The 12433-nt window shown below is 39.2% G+C and overlaps 1 protein-coding gene across 6 annotated transcripts in view; it reads left to right on the top strand.

Annotated features, from left to right (window-relative positions):
• Nucleotides 1-12433, top strand: part of IFTAP (intraflagellar transport associated protein) — an 89412-nt gene that overhangs the window by 27082 nt on the left and 49897 nt on the right. For all 6 annotated transcript variants that reach the window (XR_013829313.1, XM_079928229.1, XM_079928230.1 and 3 more), the window contains 2 exons: nt 10206-10360; nt 11609-11680. Coding sequence is in view for 5 of the 6 variants with exons in the window: in XM_079928229.1 (XP_079784355.1) it covers nt 10206-10360; nt 11609-11680 (227 nt within the window). In the remaining variant the exon portion in view is untranslated. The remainder of the gene's footprint in view (nt 1-10205; nt 10361-11608; nt 11681-12433) is intronic.

Below are 12433 nucleotides of genomic sequence, written 5' to 3'. Positions count from 1 at the left end.
GATTGCACGTGGAAGTGATATCATATGGTATTTGTCTTTTTCTTTCTGACTTACTTCGCTTAGTATGATAATCTCTAGTTTCAAAAAATATGGAACGTTTCACCCATTTGTGTGACATCTTTGTGCAGGGGCCATGCTAAACTTCTCTGTATTGTTCCAATTTTAGTATCTGTGTTACCAAAGCAAAGCACTACAGGAATGGTTTTACTTTGATCTTGCTAATCTGATACAGAGGCTAGGATATAATAGCTTACAGAATTTTAGGGTGGGCTTTGGTTCAGCATATATTCTGTCCCAAGTCTGAAGGATTATAGTGCATGTGTCTGCAGGCCAAAGTTACCCAATCACAGGGAGATCTGTCTACTTCTACTGTTGCCAGAAGAGTATCTGAGTATTTTGCCATTAGCGAGTACACAGGCAAGAGACTTGGGAGACCACCTGGGCTATGAAGGCATCTTGTTGCACGTACTTCTAGGAGATGGCCCTCCAATAATTTTGTGCTTTTGGTAACTTTTCTGCTCTGTATTTCATACATGAGGGTACTTTGTAATTTTAAAAAATGTACTCAAGTGTAAAATTTTATGATTGGGGTAACTATGATTTAAAAGAGGGACCTCAAAGTTAAATATTAAAGGAAACATGAATCCAAAATATTAAAAAATGTAAGTGTAAAATATCATATATGTATATGTATATTTTTCTTTGGTATTTCTAGGAAAGACTTCTTAAGGAGGAAGGAGATGCATGTATGTGTTCTCCCTGGATTGAGGGTTTGAAGAAAATGCTTTTCACCTTTACAAATGAATGTTTATTTTTTTGTTCATGGTAGGAAAATTAGAAAATACAGAGAGGCACCAAAACACATGCATATACAGATATACAGCAAAACAAAAAACATACTCTTTCTGCAGCAGTAAAATTTTTAACTACTCTGTGGTCATTCAGAATGAAGATTACATTTCTCATTCTCCTTTGCAGTTGGGTATAGTCATTTGACTAAGTATGTGCCAGTAAGAAGTGAGGGGAACTGATATGTGTAACTTCTGGGTCAAATCCTTAAGAAATGTGCCCTGGACTCTTTTAATTCCATTTCCCCTGGCAGGAACTAGGCAGTCATTAGAGCAACTCCTTAGACCCAAAGGTAGAAGCCATGTGCTGATTCCTGGATTCCTGGGTCATCTCATGGAACAGAGCCTGTCTACCTGCCCTAAACTGTTACATGAGAAATAAAATACTTATTTCAGCTGCTCTATTTTGATGCCTCCTTGATATAGTAGCTTAAACCACGCCTTCACTAGTAACAGAGGGAAATAGACGTCCAGGCTTCTTTCTCTTTCTTCATACTCTTGCTTGGAGCAAGGGTGTGGTGGTGCTTCATGCTGGATTATGTGGAGAAGGGTCGTGTCTTAGGAACGGCAGAGCAGAAAGATAGGAGGAGCCTCGGTTCTAGGATGACTTTGTGGAGCAGAGCAACCATATTAGCCCTGAATTATCTACACCTGTACTATTGCATGAGTGAGAAATAGACTTCCATCTTGTTTAACTGATTGTTACTTTGGGTATCTGTTTCATGTAGGCAAACCTATATCTAATTAATAAAGCCATAATCCCGTGTCTTAGAGATAAACCATGAGTGTATTATATGTCCTTCCTGAATTTTTCTGTTGATTAATTTGTATATATGTATACAATTATTAGTTAAGAATATAGACTTGTTGACAACCAGGATTTGAACCTAAGCTCTGCTACTTCCAAATTAGGTGGTCTTAGGAAAGTTATTTAATATCTCTGAGTTTCAGTTTTATTATCTATAAAATGGATGTAATAGGCTCTACCTCATAGGCTGATTCTTAGAATTAAATAATTATCTGTAAAACACACATACACATAGATGTTTGTTTATATTAATAGTACCTGAATTATAGTAAGGGCTCAACCTAATAGTTTCTTTCATTTATATATTCAGCAAATTTATTATAATTATTTTGTAACAGTGTGATCATACTATATACTCTTTTTGTAACTTGCTTTTTCATATAACCTTATGTTATAAACATCTTTCCATGTCAATAAATTTGGTTATTTAACAGTATTTTTCATGACTGCATTGTATGTAATCGTATGGATAGGCCATTATTTATTTAGCCATCCTTTTTGTTGAACACAAGTTATTTCAAATTTTTTGCTTCTATAAATGATGTTATATTGCACATCCTCATTCATACAGTTAATGCTCGTTGAACACCTAGTATGTGTGAAGTGCTGTTCACATAAGTGAAGAAAACAGACAAAGATCATTATCTTCAGGGAATTTGCATCCTGTAAGGGGGAGACAGACAACAAACAATAAACACAACAAATAAGAAAAATATCTGTGTTAGAAAATAGTAATTTCTCTGGGAAAGAAAAATAATACAGTGCAGCGTATGGAGGATCATGAGTGCTGGTAGCAGGGGTGTGAGGTTGCAATTTTATGTAGGGGGATTTGGTTAGGCCTCCGTGGGAAGGTAGACTCCGAGTGAGGATTGGAAGGAAGAGAGGGAGTTAAGCCTGCAGAGACTTGAGGGAAAAGCATTTGAGGCCAAGGGAACAACTAGTGCAGAGGCCTAGTGACAGCAGTGCCTGGCCTGGTTGGGGAATAACGAGAAGGCCAGAGTGACCAGAGTGGCCTGAGCAGGGGTGAGAGGAGGAGAAGCTGAGGTCGGGGGGTGTGGAGGTGGGGGTGGGGGATGAGGCATGGATAGCCTCGTAGGTCCTTGTAATGACTTTGGCTGTATTAGTAGTAGTATTAATTTTTGGTAGCTACATTTTTGCACCCTTCTCATTTGTGGCCTTTGGATAAATTTTTACACATGGAAATGCTCGTTCAAAGATATGAAAAAATGTAAGGCCTTGATTAAGTAAAACTTTTCAGGGGAATAGGTCAGACATTTTTGGCTTTGTAGTGAAATCTTTGCCCACATATTTAATTATTTTTTTGGATACATTCTTAGACATGGAAATGCTGGCTGAAAGATAAGCAGAATGTTATGCCTTTGAGTGAGTAACAGTTTTAAGGGGATAGATTCTGTTTCTCATAGGCAGAAGTCATGTCCTTTAACCTTCCCAATTCCTAGTCTTCCAGCCTAGCGTGGTGCTAAGCACACAGTGAGCTCACTGGGTGGAGTGTAGTGTGTCAGTCTACCTTTCAGTCTTAATCATTACATGTCCTTGGGAATGGGGAAACAACATTTTCCCTTTCAGGAATTGTGAGTAAGTTTCTGATGGAGAGGTCCCTATTCTCCTTAGGCTTACATTTTAGTGGGAAGAGACAGAGCATGGACAATTAAGAAATGTAATTGCAGATGATTTCAGATACATTTGGAGAAGAAAACAGGATCATGTTTCTAAGGCTGTGACCATATGAGACAATAAGATGATCAGAGTTGTAGCTTCAATTACTATATGCATTTTTCCCCTTGCTGGGGTGTGAAGGGAAGCTGGAACTCTGTGGTTGGCCTTTGTGTTGATTTCAGCATGTCGTGGCACCGCGTGGAATTGGATTAGTGATGGTGGTCTTTGGATCCAACTCAGTATTAGAATCAAGGGGGTACCAAATGTGGAAACAATCCAAATGTCCATTAACTGGTGAATGGAAAAACAAAATGTGGTCTATCCAGATAATGGAATAGTTTTTGACGATAAAAAGGAGTGAAATACTGACATATACTACAACATGGATGACCCTCAAAGATGTCATTCTAAGTAGAGAAGTCAGGTACAAAAGACCATGTATCATATGATTGTATTTATATGGAATGTCTAGGAAAGGCATATCTTTAGCTATAAAAAGTAGATTAGTGGCTGCCTGTGTTTGGCAGTAGGAACGGGGAGTGGCTACAGATGAGTACCTGGGACTTTTTGGGGTGATGGAAATGATCTAAAAATGTAATTGTGGTGATGGTTGGACAACTCTATATATTTGTTAAAAATTATTGAATTGTACACTTAAGTGAATTCTATAAATACACCTCACTAAAGCTATGGAGAGGTGGAGCTACTATTCACGGATACCTAGATCCTTACCTCAGTGCTTCACTGGATGAGCATATGGCCTCGTGACTCTGGGTTTGGCTGAAGAACTAGGAGGATGCTGCTTGTCATAAATATTTCCTATTAAGAAAATAAACCATTTGTGCATAGCCTTGAAATTTTTAAGTAGATAAGGACAGTGATACAAAAAGAAACAAGATCCTACTTTGTGTAGACAGTGTCACCCTGTTAGGCATTCTGGGAGCTCAGGGAAGCTGTGCTCAAATACGCTGCATCTGCTCCCACGCTGGACCAGCTCCCTTCTGTGGCCTTGACTAAAGCGGTTGGGAAGGTGAGTTTATATTATGGGATGATATATGTGGCCTCTTTGCACCAACATGTAATCCATTTGACAGGTTGCAAGCATGCTGTAATGTCTACTGCCACCATCACAGAGATTGTTTAGTTGTTGTTGTTGTTTTTAAGTTATCTGGGGCATGCCAAATTAAACTAAAATAATAATACAGATTGCCATGGGAAGATAAGGTGAACATTCTGAGATATCTAGAGGGAGGAAACATAACCGCTTGGAGATAGTGTCTTCATTTCTGTTCTAGAAACACAAAAAGAACCCACATTGTGAGCTGTTTTCTCGTTTCTTAAATCCATCGCTGAGGCTCCCTTTACTTCTCACCTGGATTGCCACAGTAGCGCCATACTTTCTAGTATGAAAGTATCTGAACCACTCTGCCGCCTTCCATCCATTTCATCTTAGAGCACAGCTCTAGTTATGACTCCCAAGGGCCTTGGTGTAGTACAGAGTTTTTGTCAAGCCCTGCAAATAGCGGCCCTTCCATGCATCGCAGAATATGTGCTCCTGCCTTGGTGGTTCTTCCTCAGGCCCCACGTGTTCCCACCTTGGGAGCTTTGTTTGTGCAGTTTTCCCTTTGTGGGATACCTCCTCACAGGGCTCACCTGCTGAAATCGTAGCCGTCTTTCAAAGCCCGGCTCAGACTCCCCATTCCTATATGAAGTCTTCTGTGATTCTCCCAAACCAATTGCGATTTCACCCTTCTCTAACTTTGTGTTCCCTTATATCCTCTGCGTTAGTTGTGTTCTATTTGGGTGGTTTGCATACCTGGCTAAACTTCTTAGTTCGTGGACTCCATAAGGGCAGGGACTGGGTCTTACCCATCTTGGGTCACTTTGCACATAGTTGATGCCCATGATACAACCTGTGGGTTGAATAAGTTGCATAACTCAACTACCACTCAGCTTTTCTCCCTGAAAATAAACTTACAGCAACTTTACACTATCCTCACTTCTTTTTTTCTCTCTGTTACGTGCCTAACACTGGACATTTCAAAATGTCAACTTACTGCTATTGTGTGCCTCATCTTAGACTTTTGACACACTTTTTTTTTTTTCTGAGCTAGGGTTGTGCATTTGTGTCTTGGCAGCTGGAGAGCTATGTCTATGAATAATGAGTCAATTATCATCCAGCCTCGGGGAAAGTACAATTATTCCTGACTGGCCAGGCTAAGGTAATCCTCTCCTCCCTGTGCCCTTTCCAGTGAAGAACATGAAACAGTCGGAATTCAGACCACTGCAAAGGGAATTTAGACAAAACATTTGTCTGCTGAATTTAGCTTCTTTGGACTTATTCTGATTTATGATTGATTGGTTTTTAAATTGCTTATTTAATCCTAAGGACTGTCGCTCCAGGGGAGGCCATATACCAAGGAGTATGTGATTAAGAAGCAGTGGAGTGAAGTAGTTTGGCTGGGCAGATGAAGGGCAAATTTTGTCCAGAGCAACATTGCTTTAGGCTAGGAGTATGATATGAAAATCACCCCCCTGACTTTCAAAGGACCCAGTCTTGTTATAAGCATGATTGCTTATGCCCTATGCTCTTGGCAGGAGGTTTTTGGCAACTACCCAGTGTTGCACAGAATTTTCCCCCCATGAATGTTTCTTTCCTACTTAACAACATATTCAGTATCTCTTCACAACTGAGAACATGCTCTTGATTTGTATTTCTGTTGACCATGGTGCAGAAGAACGGACACTCAGGTGTTGCTGGGAGAATTAGGTCATGAATTCTGATGTTGGTTGTGTTGATCTGTGAGAACTTTCCTGTAAAGTGTAAACTTTCTTCTAAGCTCATGGACACTAGTCTGGCCTTTGAATGGATGAATTTGAATTTTTAAAAAGTTTCTTTCAAAACCGAGTTCTCTGAAACTGACCGCTTTCATCTGGAAGATGTACAGTCAATTTACGATTGGTGTTTAATTTATCGAGGCGTCCATAGTTTCAGCGTTTTGCAGGAGTGTAACCTTTTTCTTTGGCCTGAAATTAGACATTGTAGGTGTAGTTGGTGACCTTGTAAGGGAGATCTGTTGGAAGCTTGTCTGTTTGGTATCAAAAGAAAATTGAAATTCCATTGCTTCAGAATAATGAAACCTTTAGCAAAAAACCTTTGTTTCATGTGTATTGAAGTTTTGACTCAGAAATGCCCAAAGAAACACTCTTTCAGGTCTCAGTAACCGACTTGTTCTCTGAAATATTGCTGTTAGATTTCCAAAGTGTGTTATGTCTGGCACTTATTTCAAAGCAAGGAACATTAGGGATAAGATGAAAAGGTAGAAAAGGACTCTGATGAGAAGCAGAAACAGAAGAAGATGAAACGCACACTTGGGTGGCATGTTTGGATGGCCACCAGGATAACTCTGGGAAGCAGCATCTGGCACTCTAATCAGGCTTTAGGCCACTTCGGATTCTGGGCTGTGCCAACATCTGCCATTTTGTCATTATCATATTGAAAAAGAACTTCTTTCCTATCTTCTGCTGCCAAGAGATTTTTTTTTTTTCGCTGTTTTTTTAAAAAATGATAAAAGCATTTGTAAGAAGCACTTCGGGGCCTTTGGAGTGAAATAGTACTTTCTCTTGTGAAACTGCTTTCAAGGTTTAGAAAGGAGTCTGAAACTGTAGGTTCAGTCAGAGAGGGAACAAGTTCTTTTCTGAATCTTTCCATATTTTAAAAATGAAAGCTTTATGTTTATGAAAGGACGAAGTTTTGAAAGAGTAAACAAGAAGTTGTGTTAGATCTGAGACCTCAACCATCGCTCCACATCAGCATCAGAAGCTGGGACTTCATTACATTTTGCTCTTTATTTTGAAGGAGTTTCATCTGGTTATTTGTCAAATAACCTGGTGTTTTATTGGAAATGGCAGAGGAGCACACTGAGTGATGATAAGAACAAACAGAACTTGTCCTTACGGAACATCTGTTCTTCCCAGACATCACTGTGGTTTTCAAGTATGTAAAGCAATAGATTATTACAGTAGTGTTGTGCTGAGTACACGGCATTTTCTCAGGAAATACTAGGCTTAGGTTGTGCTAAACTTAAAGGATAAGCAAGGAGAACTGAAACTATTCCGCGTCTTATTAGAACAGGGCACTGAGGAATGGCAGGGAGCCACTGGTTGCCTCTAACTTTGATGAAGTTTGAAGGACCCTTTCATTCCTCCTCACTCCTGTTTCCAAGCATCTCCATGCCTGTCTTGCTCCACGCTGCTGCCACTGCTTGTCTCTGCCCTAGGACTGATGATTTTACAGCCATAATTGTGGCTGTAAAAGAGGAAGAAGTCAGGGAGGGTAAACCTAAGACCATTTTGTCCTCACTTCTGTGGCCTGGCATCGTGCTGGTTACTCCAGCAGTGTTCCTGTAACCCTCCCATCACCTTCCTTAATCAGCCCCTCAGCCCCTCCACCCCCAGCAGCCAAGGCGAGTGCTTCATATCAGAGTTTGCAGGGATTTGTTGGGGCACAAGGAAGGGGTCACCCGTCCCTGTAGTAGCTAATTAGGAGTCGTGGGTGCTGGTGCAGGAGGCAGTAGAGAGAGCTGGCCTGAGCTGGTGGTGTTTGCTAATAAAGCCCTTTGAAAGAAAAAGCGGTGCATTTAAATATTTGTGTTTTCCCTCTCTGGCTTACTGAGCTAATGCTGTATTATAGGCTAGGCTACCTTATCTCTTCTCCCCAACAGTATTTCTGTGTTAATGTCCTATAGATATCCCTACAAGTCTTTTTTTTTTTAAATACATTTATGTGTTTATTTATTTGTCTGCGTTGGGTCTTCGTTGCTGCGCGCAGGCTTTCTCTAGTTGCGGCGCGCAGGCTTCTCACTGCAGTGGCTTCTCTTGTCGCGGGGCACAGGCTCTAGGCGCGTGAGCTTCAGTAGTTGTGGCTCGCAGGCTCTAGGGTGCAGGCTCAGTAGATGTGGCGCACGGGCTTAGTTGCTGTGCAGCGTGTGGGATCTTCCTGGACCAGGGCCTGAACCCGTGCCTCCTGCTTTGGCAGGCGGATTCTTAGCCACTGTGCCACCAGGGAAGTCCCCCTACAAGTCTTAATTCTACCAATGATGAGGTATTCAGAAGCAAACACAGGATTCTGGCTGCCTTGCACCAGGCCGAGATCATTAGAACAACAACAATCTTTCCTGATTTTGAAGCCATGCAACCAGTGACTCAAGAGAAACATGCCACTTTGGTGGGTTAGGCTGTTTTGTAACCCCTTCAGTTAGATACCTGACCAGGTTGTTCACAAATAAACCCATGTCTCCAGAATCTTTCCATGGTGGAGTATTGTAAGGGGATGGAACAGGGTGCCCTAATCTGACGGTAGCTTGATTTCTGCCACTTGGCCTCTTTTGAATCCCTTAGTCACTCTTCTAGTGATCCTTGAAGTAGATTCCTGTGTTTTGCTATTGTCATTTGCAGCAAGGGAGTTCTAGTTTTAGTATGTGCCATGCTCCCTGGGTTCTGGTACTGTTGTAAACTTTTCTTCTTTGTCTCCTTTCTGGGCTTTTTAAAATTTCTTTTTTTTTTCTGCTTTATTCTTCTATGCTCTAAGAACCCTTTCCCTTCATTTACTGTACTGTTCTAAGTTGCACGGCAGTGAGTGCTGGATTAGGAAGGCCTGGGTTCACATCCCCACTCTGCTACTTACCAGCTGTGTAACTTTGAACAAATTATTTAATCTCTCTGTAGGCCTTGGTTTCTTCACCTGTAAAATGGGGATACTAACAGTACCTACCTCTAGGCTTGTTGTGAGGCTTAAATGAGATTTATGAGATGCATAATAAAAGACAGTCTGACCCTCAAGTAAATGTTAACTCTTATTTATTTTAATATTGCTGCTAATATTAAAAATAATTTTATGGCTTAAACCACTGCCCCAGTGTAATCGACTACCAGCTCTTTACCTATTGCTGTGATCTCTCTCCCACATTTTAGCCTACATTTGCAGCTGCCTCTGGGACATTTCCCTCACAGTTTCCACTGGCACCTCAAGTGCAGCATGGACAAAAGTTAATTCATTCTCTCTCATCTGAATTTGTCCCCCACATTTCTGTTAATGGCATCATGTTATAATTTTCTCTTAATTTAGGATGAATCTTAGACTCTTTCCTTATCCTAAGGACATAATCATGAATGTGCAAAGATTTAACACAAACGTATTCATTGTGTATAGTTTTAAATAGTTGAGAATAGGAATTGGTTAAATAAACTATGTTAAATATATACGGTGGAATTCTCTATAATCATTAAAATTATGCAGAATATGCAATAGTATGAAAAAAATATTGCTCTCAAGTTGACTTATAATATGGTATGTACAGTACAATTCCATTTGACTTTTAGAAGTTTATGGGTGAATAGATAAAAGATGAGAAAAATAGCCACTGAAAAAATTTTGTTGCAGCTTTTCTGTCTTGTAGGATTATGAGTGATATTCTAATTTTAATCTTTTTCTTTTACAAATTTTCTAAAATCATCCATACATTGCCTCCATATTTTTTTAAAAAAACCTCAAATTTAGAAAAAAAATGAGATCGGTAATGTCCAAGAGTCTTGCAAATACTTTATTGACCTCTTAACAATGGCTGAGAACAGTGCTGGATACAAACTTATAAATGTTTGTTGAATAGTGAATGAAATAGTGTTATCTTTCTATGCATTTTTAGAAATAACTTTATAGGTTAAGAGTGTTTAATGCTTCAAGCATTCAGTTTGTAGATTTTTTTGAAAAGTATTTTTTTTGTTTGTTTGGAAGAAAGATTCTCAATAAACACAAAATAAACTAGACTGGATGTGGTGGGTGTTTTCTAATATTATGTAATTTATCATTTCAGATAATGTGACCAAAAGAGGAGCCTTTGGAATCAATTCTTCAGAAAACAATTTTCCTTCAGTAAAATTTACTCAGAGAAATGAACCAAATGATCACCATCTTAGCAATAAAGCCATCTTTCTTCGTACTTCGTCACAGTGTTCAGAAGAGGAACAGGTAATACCATAGCACATTTACGGAAACAGAAAAAAAATTTTTTCATGAATTAAAAAAAAAGAAAGAGACCATAATAAGAAACATCGGACAACTATTGGATCAGTAACTCAGATTCCTAATTTTAGAAGGAGTGCCTTTGGGATACTTTACTGAAAATCATCATTACATTTCATGATTTCAACAGCCAACTTTTATGATAGTAACTTAATTATCCCCAATTTTTGTTAAAAACCTCTTAAGGATCTGCCATCTACAGATTTTTCTTGAAATTATGTCTATATTTTAGCTTGTCCTCTGGGACAAAAGAGTTCCTTTTTGTAATTCTCTGTGTAAATGAGAGTTTCTTTTACCTGTCCTGGATTCATGTCCTTCAGACTTAAAGTAGAATATGTTATCTTGGTTCTTCCAAGATTTGGTCAATAAATAAATGTTAGATGCTCTCTTCCTAATCTTCAAGACTTCATAGACTATATTCACATTCTCTTTAGCTATGGTTTTTAACTATCGAGGAATCCTAGTGGAAGCTGTTCTATTTTTTAAGCCATTTGAGTTTCTACTTTCTATCTCATCGTGTATTCCCTGTGATATTGTGGACAGAATTGTATATGAGATTATGGTTTTATGCAAGGGAGAAAAATCTCCATGTTAGAAGTGTGTTTATATACAGCGAAGGGCTATAATTCTTTAATTCTATAACTTATTTCCAGTGAGGTGATTATGGGACAAGAACTTTTCTTTCTAGAGGATTCACTGTCTACTGGCCATCATTGGCAATTGGAATTACATTTTCTATTGAGTCTTTAACCAGTGTGTGAGAGGCAAAGAATTGTTCCACGGTATTTTTTCCTAGTAACTTGAAAATGTTGTATTAGCATTCTCTGATTTGTCCTTCAGCGGCTCATTGGGGTGGGATGGGACGGGGGCTGGGGTAATGAGGTGCGGAGTGTTCATATTTTACACATGAAAAAATTGGGGTTAAATAATTTACCCTAGGTTACACTGTAGATGAGTCTAGAAGACAGAAGTAGAAGTCAGACCTCCTGGAACCTATTCCCTGATGGCTGCTATGACTTAGTGAATCTGCTGTCACTAAGGTGTCATGGTTTGTCACGCATAGCTAATTAACAGAAAGCGGAAAGGGAATTTTAGTGCCTGAAGGGCTACAACATCAGCTCCTTTATTTTCACTTGTTTCATCTTCCCATCAATATGTCCTCAATGTTGTTTGTTTGTTTGTTTGTTTTTCCAGATAGTGATGGATGAAGGCCAAAAAGTTGGCAGTTCCTTTCAGGGTGATCTGAATCGGGCAGGAAAGGTGAAGGTAAGGCATGATTCGATTTTATTCCATGGCCAAAACCCAGAAAGAGCATAAAAACCTCACAGGACTCATTTGCTGTCTGTCATACAAATTTGGAGAATTCAGCAGATTTTGTCTATATGCTTTAAAAAAAAAAAGTGGTGTTTGATTATCTTAAACTGTCCTTGGTGGCCTGGGTTCTGGATCTTTTTTCCTCAAAGCTTTACAAATGGAAGGGGTGCTTCAATAGAGAAACGTGACTCTCGTCCTGACAATATAACAGATTCTCAAGTTTTAGTACTGAAACCATCATATGGAAGATAAATTTTTGCTGTCCCTTGGAAGTCAAAAAATAACTGTAGTTATGTACTTCCAAGTATGGAAGCTCCAAGCCATGGTCTGGCAGGTAGAGAGTGGGGAAGAAAGACCCAGGCTGTGTTTTGAATTCCAATGATGAGATCTAAATTTATAATTTTATGGTATTTTGTTATGTACATGTTTTAGGTCATAAGCATAAAAGGCATTTTGACATCATGCCTTTACTAGATCTGCCTTCGGGTGCCAGTGGTGAAATCATTTGTTTATTCACACTCTTTGATATTCACCTGAGATGAATCCGTTCATGTCTGAAGTGCTACCATTTTGTTAATCTAAAATGTCTCATTGTCAGCTTGCAGTGGAAAGCAACATTGAAATGCTGCTACTGTCTGTAAAGGTCATTTGCTCTGCTTTTTACCTTTGAAGTAATTTTCAGTTTTATTTGCTCAAAAGAGAGAA

This window comes from Stenella coeruleoalba (genome assembly GCF_951394435.1).
Source record: "Stenella coeruleoalba genome assembly, chromosome: 8".
Lineage (NCBI taxonomy): Eukaryota > Metazoa > Chordata > Mammalia > Artiodactyla > Delphinidae > Stenella > Stenella coeruleoalba.
The sequence above is the reverse complement of the archived record's forward strand: the minus strand, read 5'-3'. Positions and strand labels throughout refer to the sequence as shown.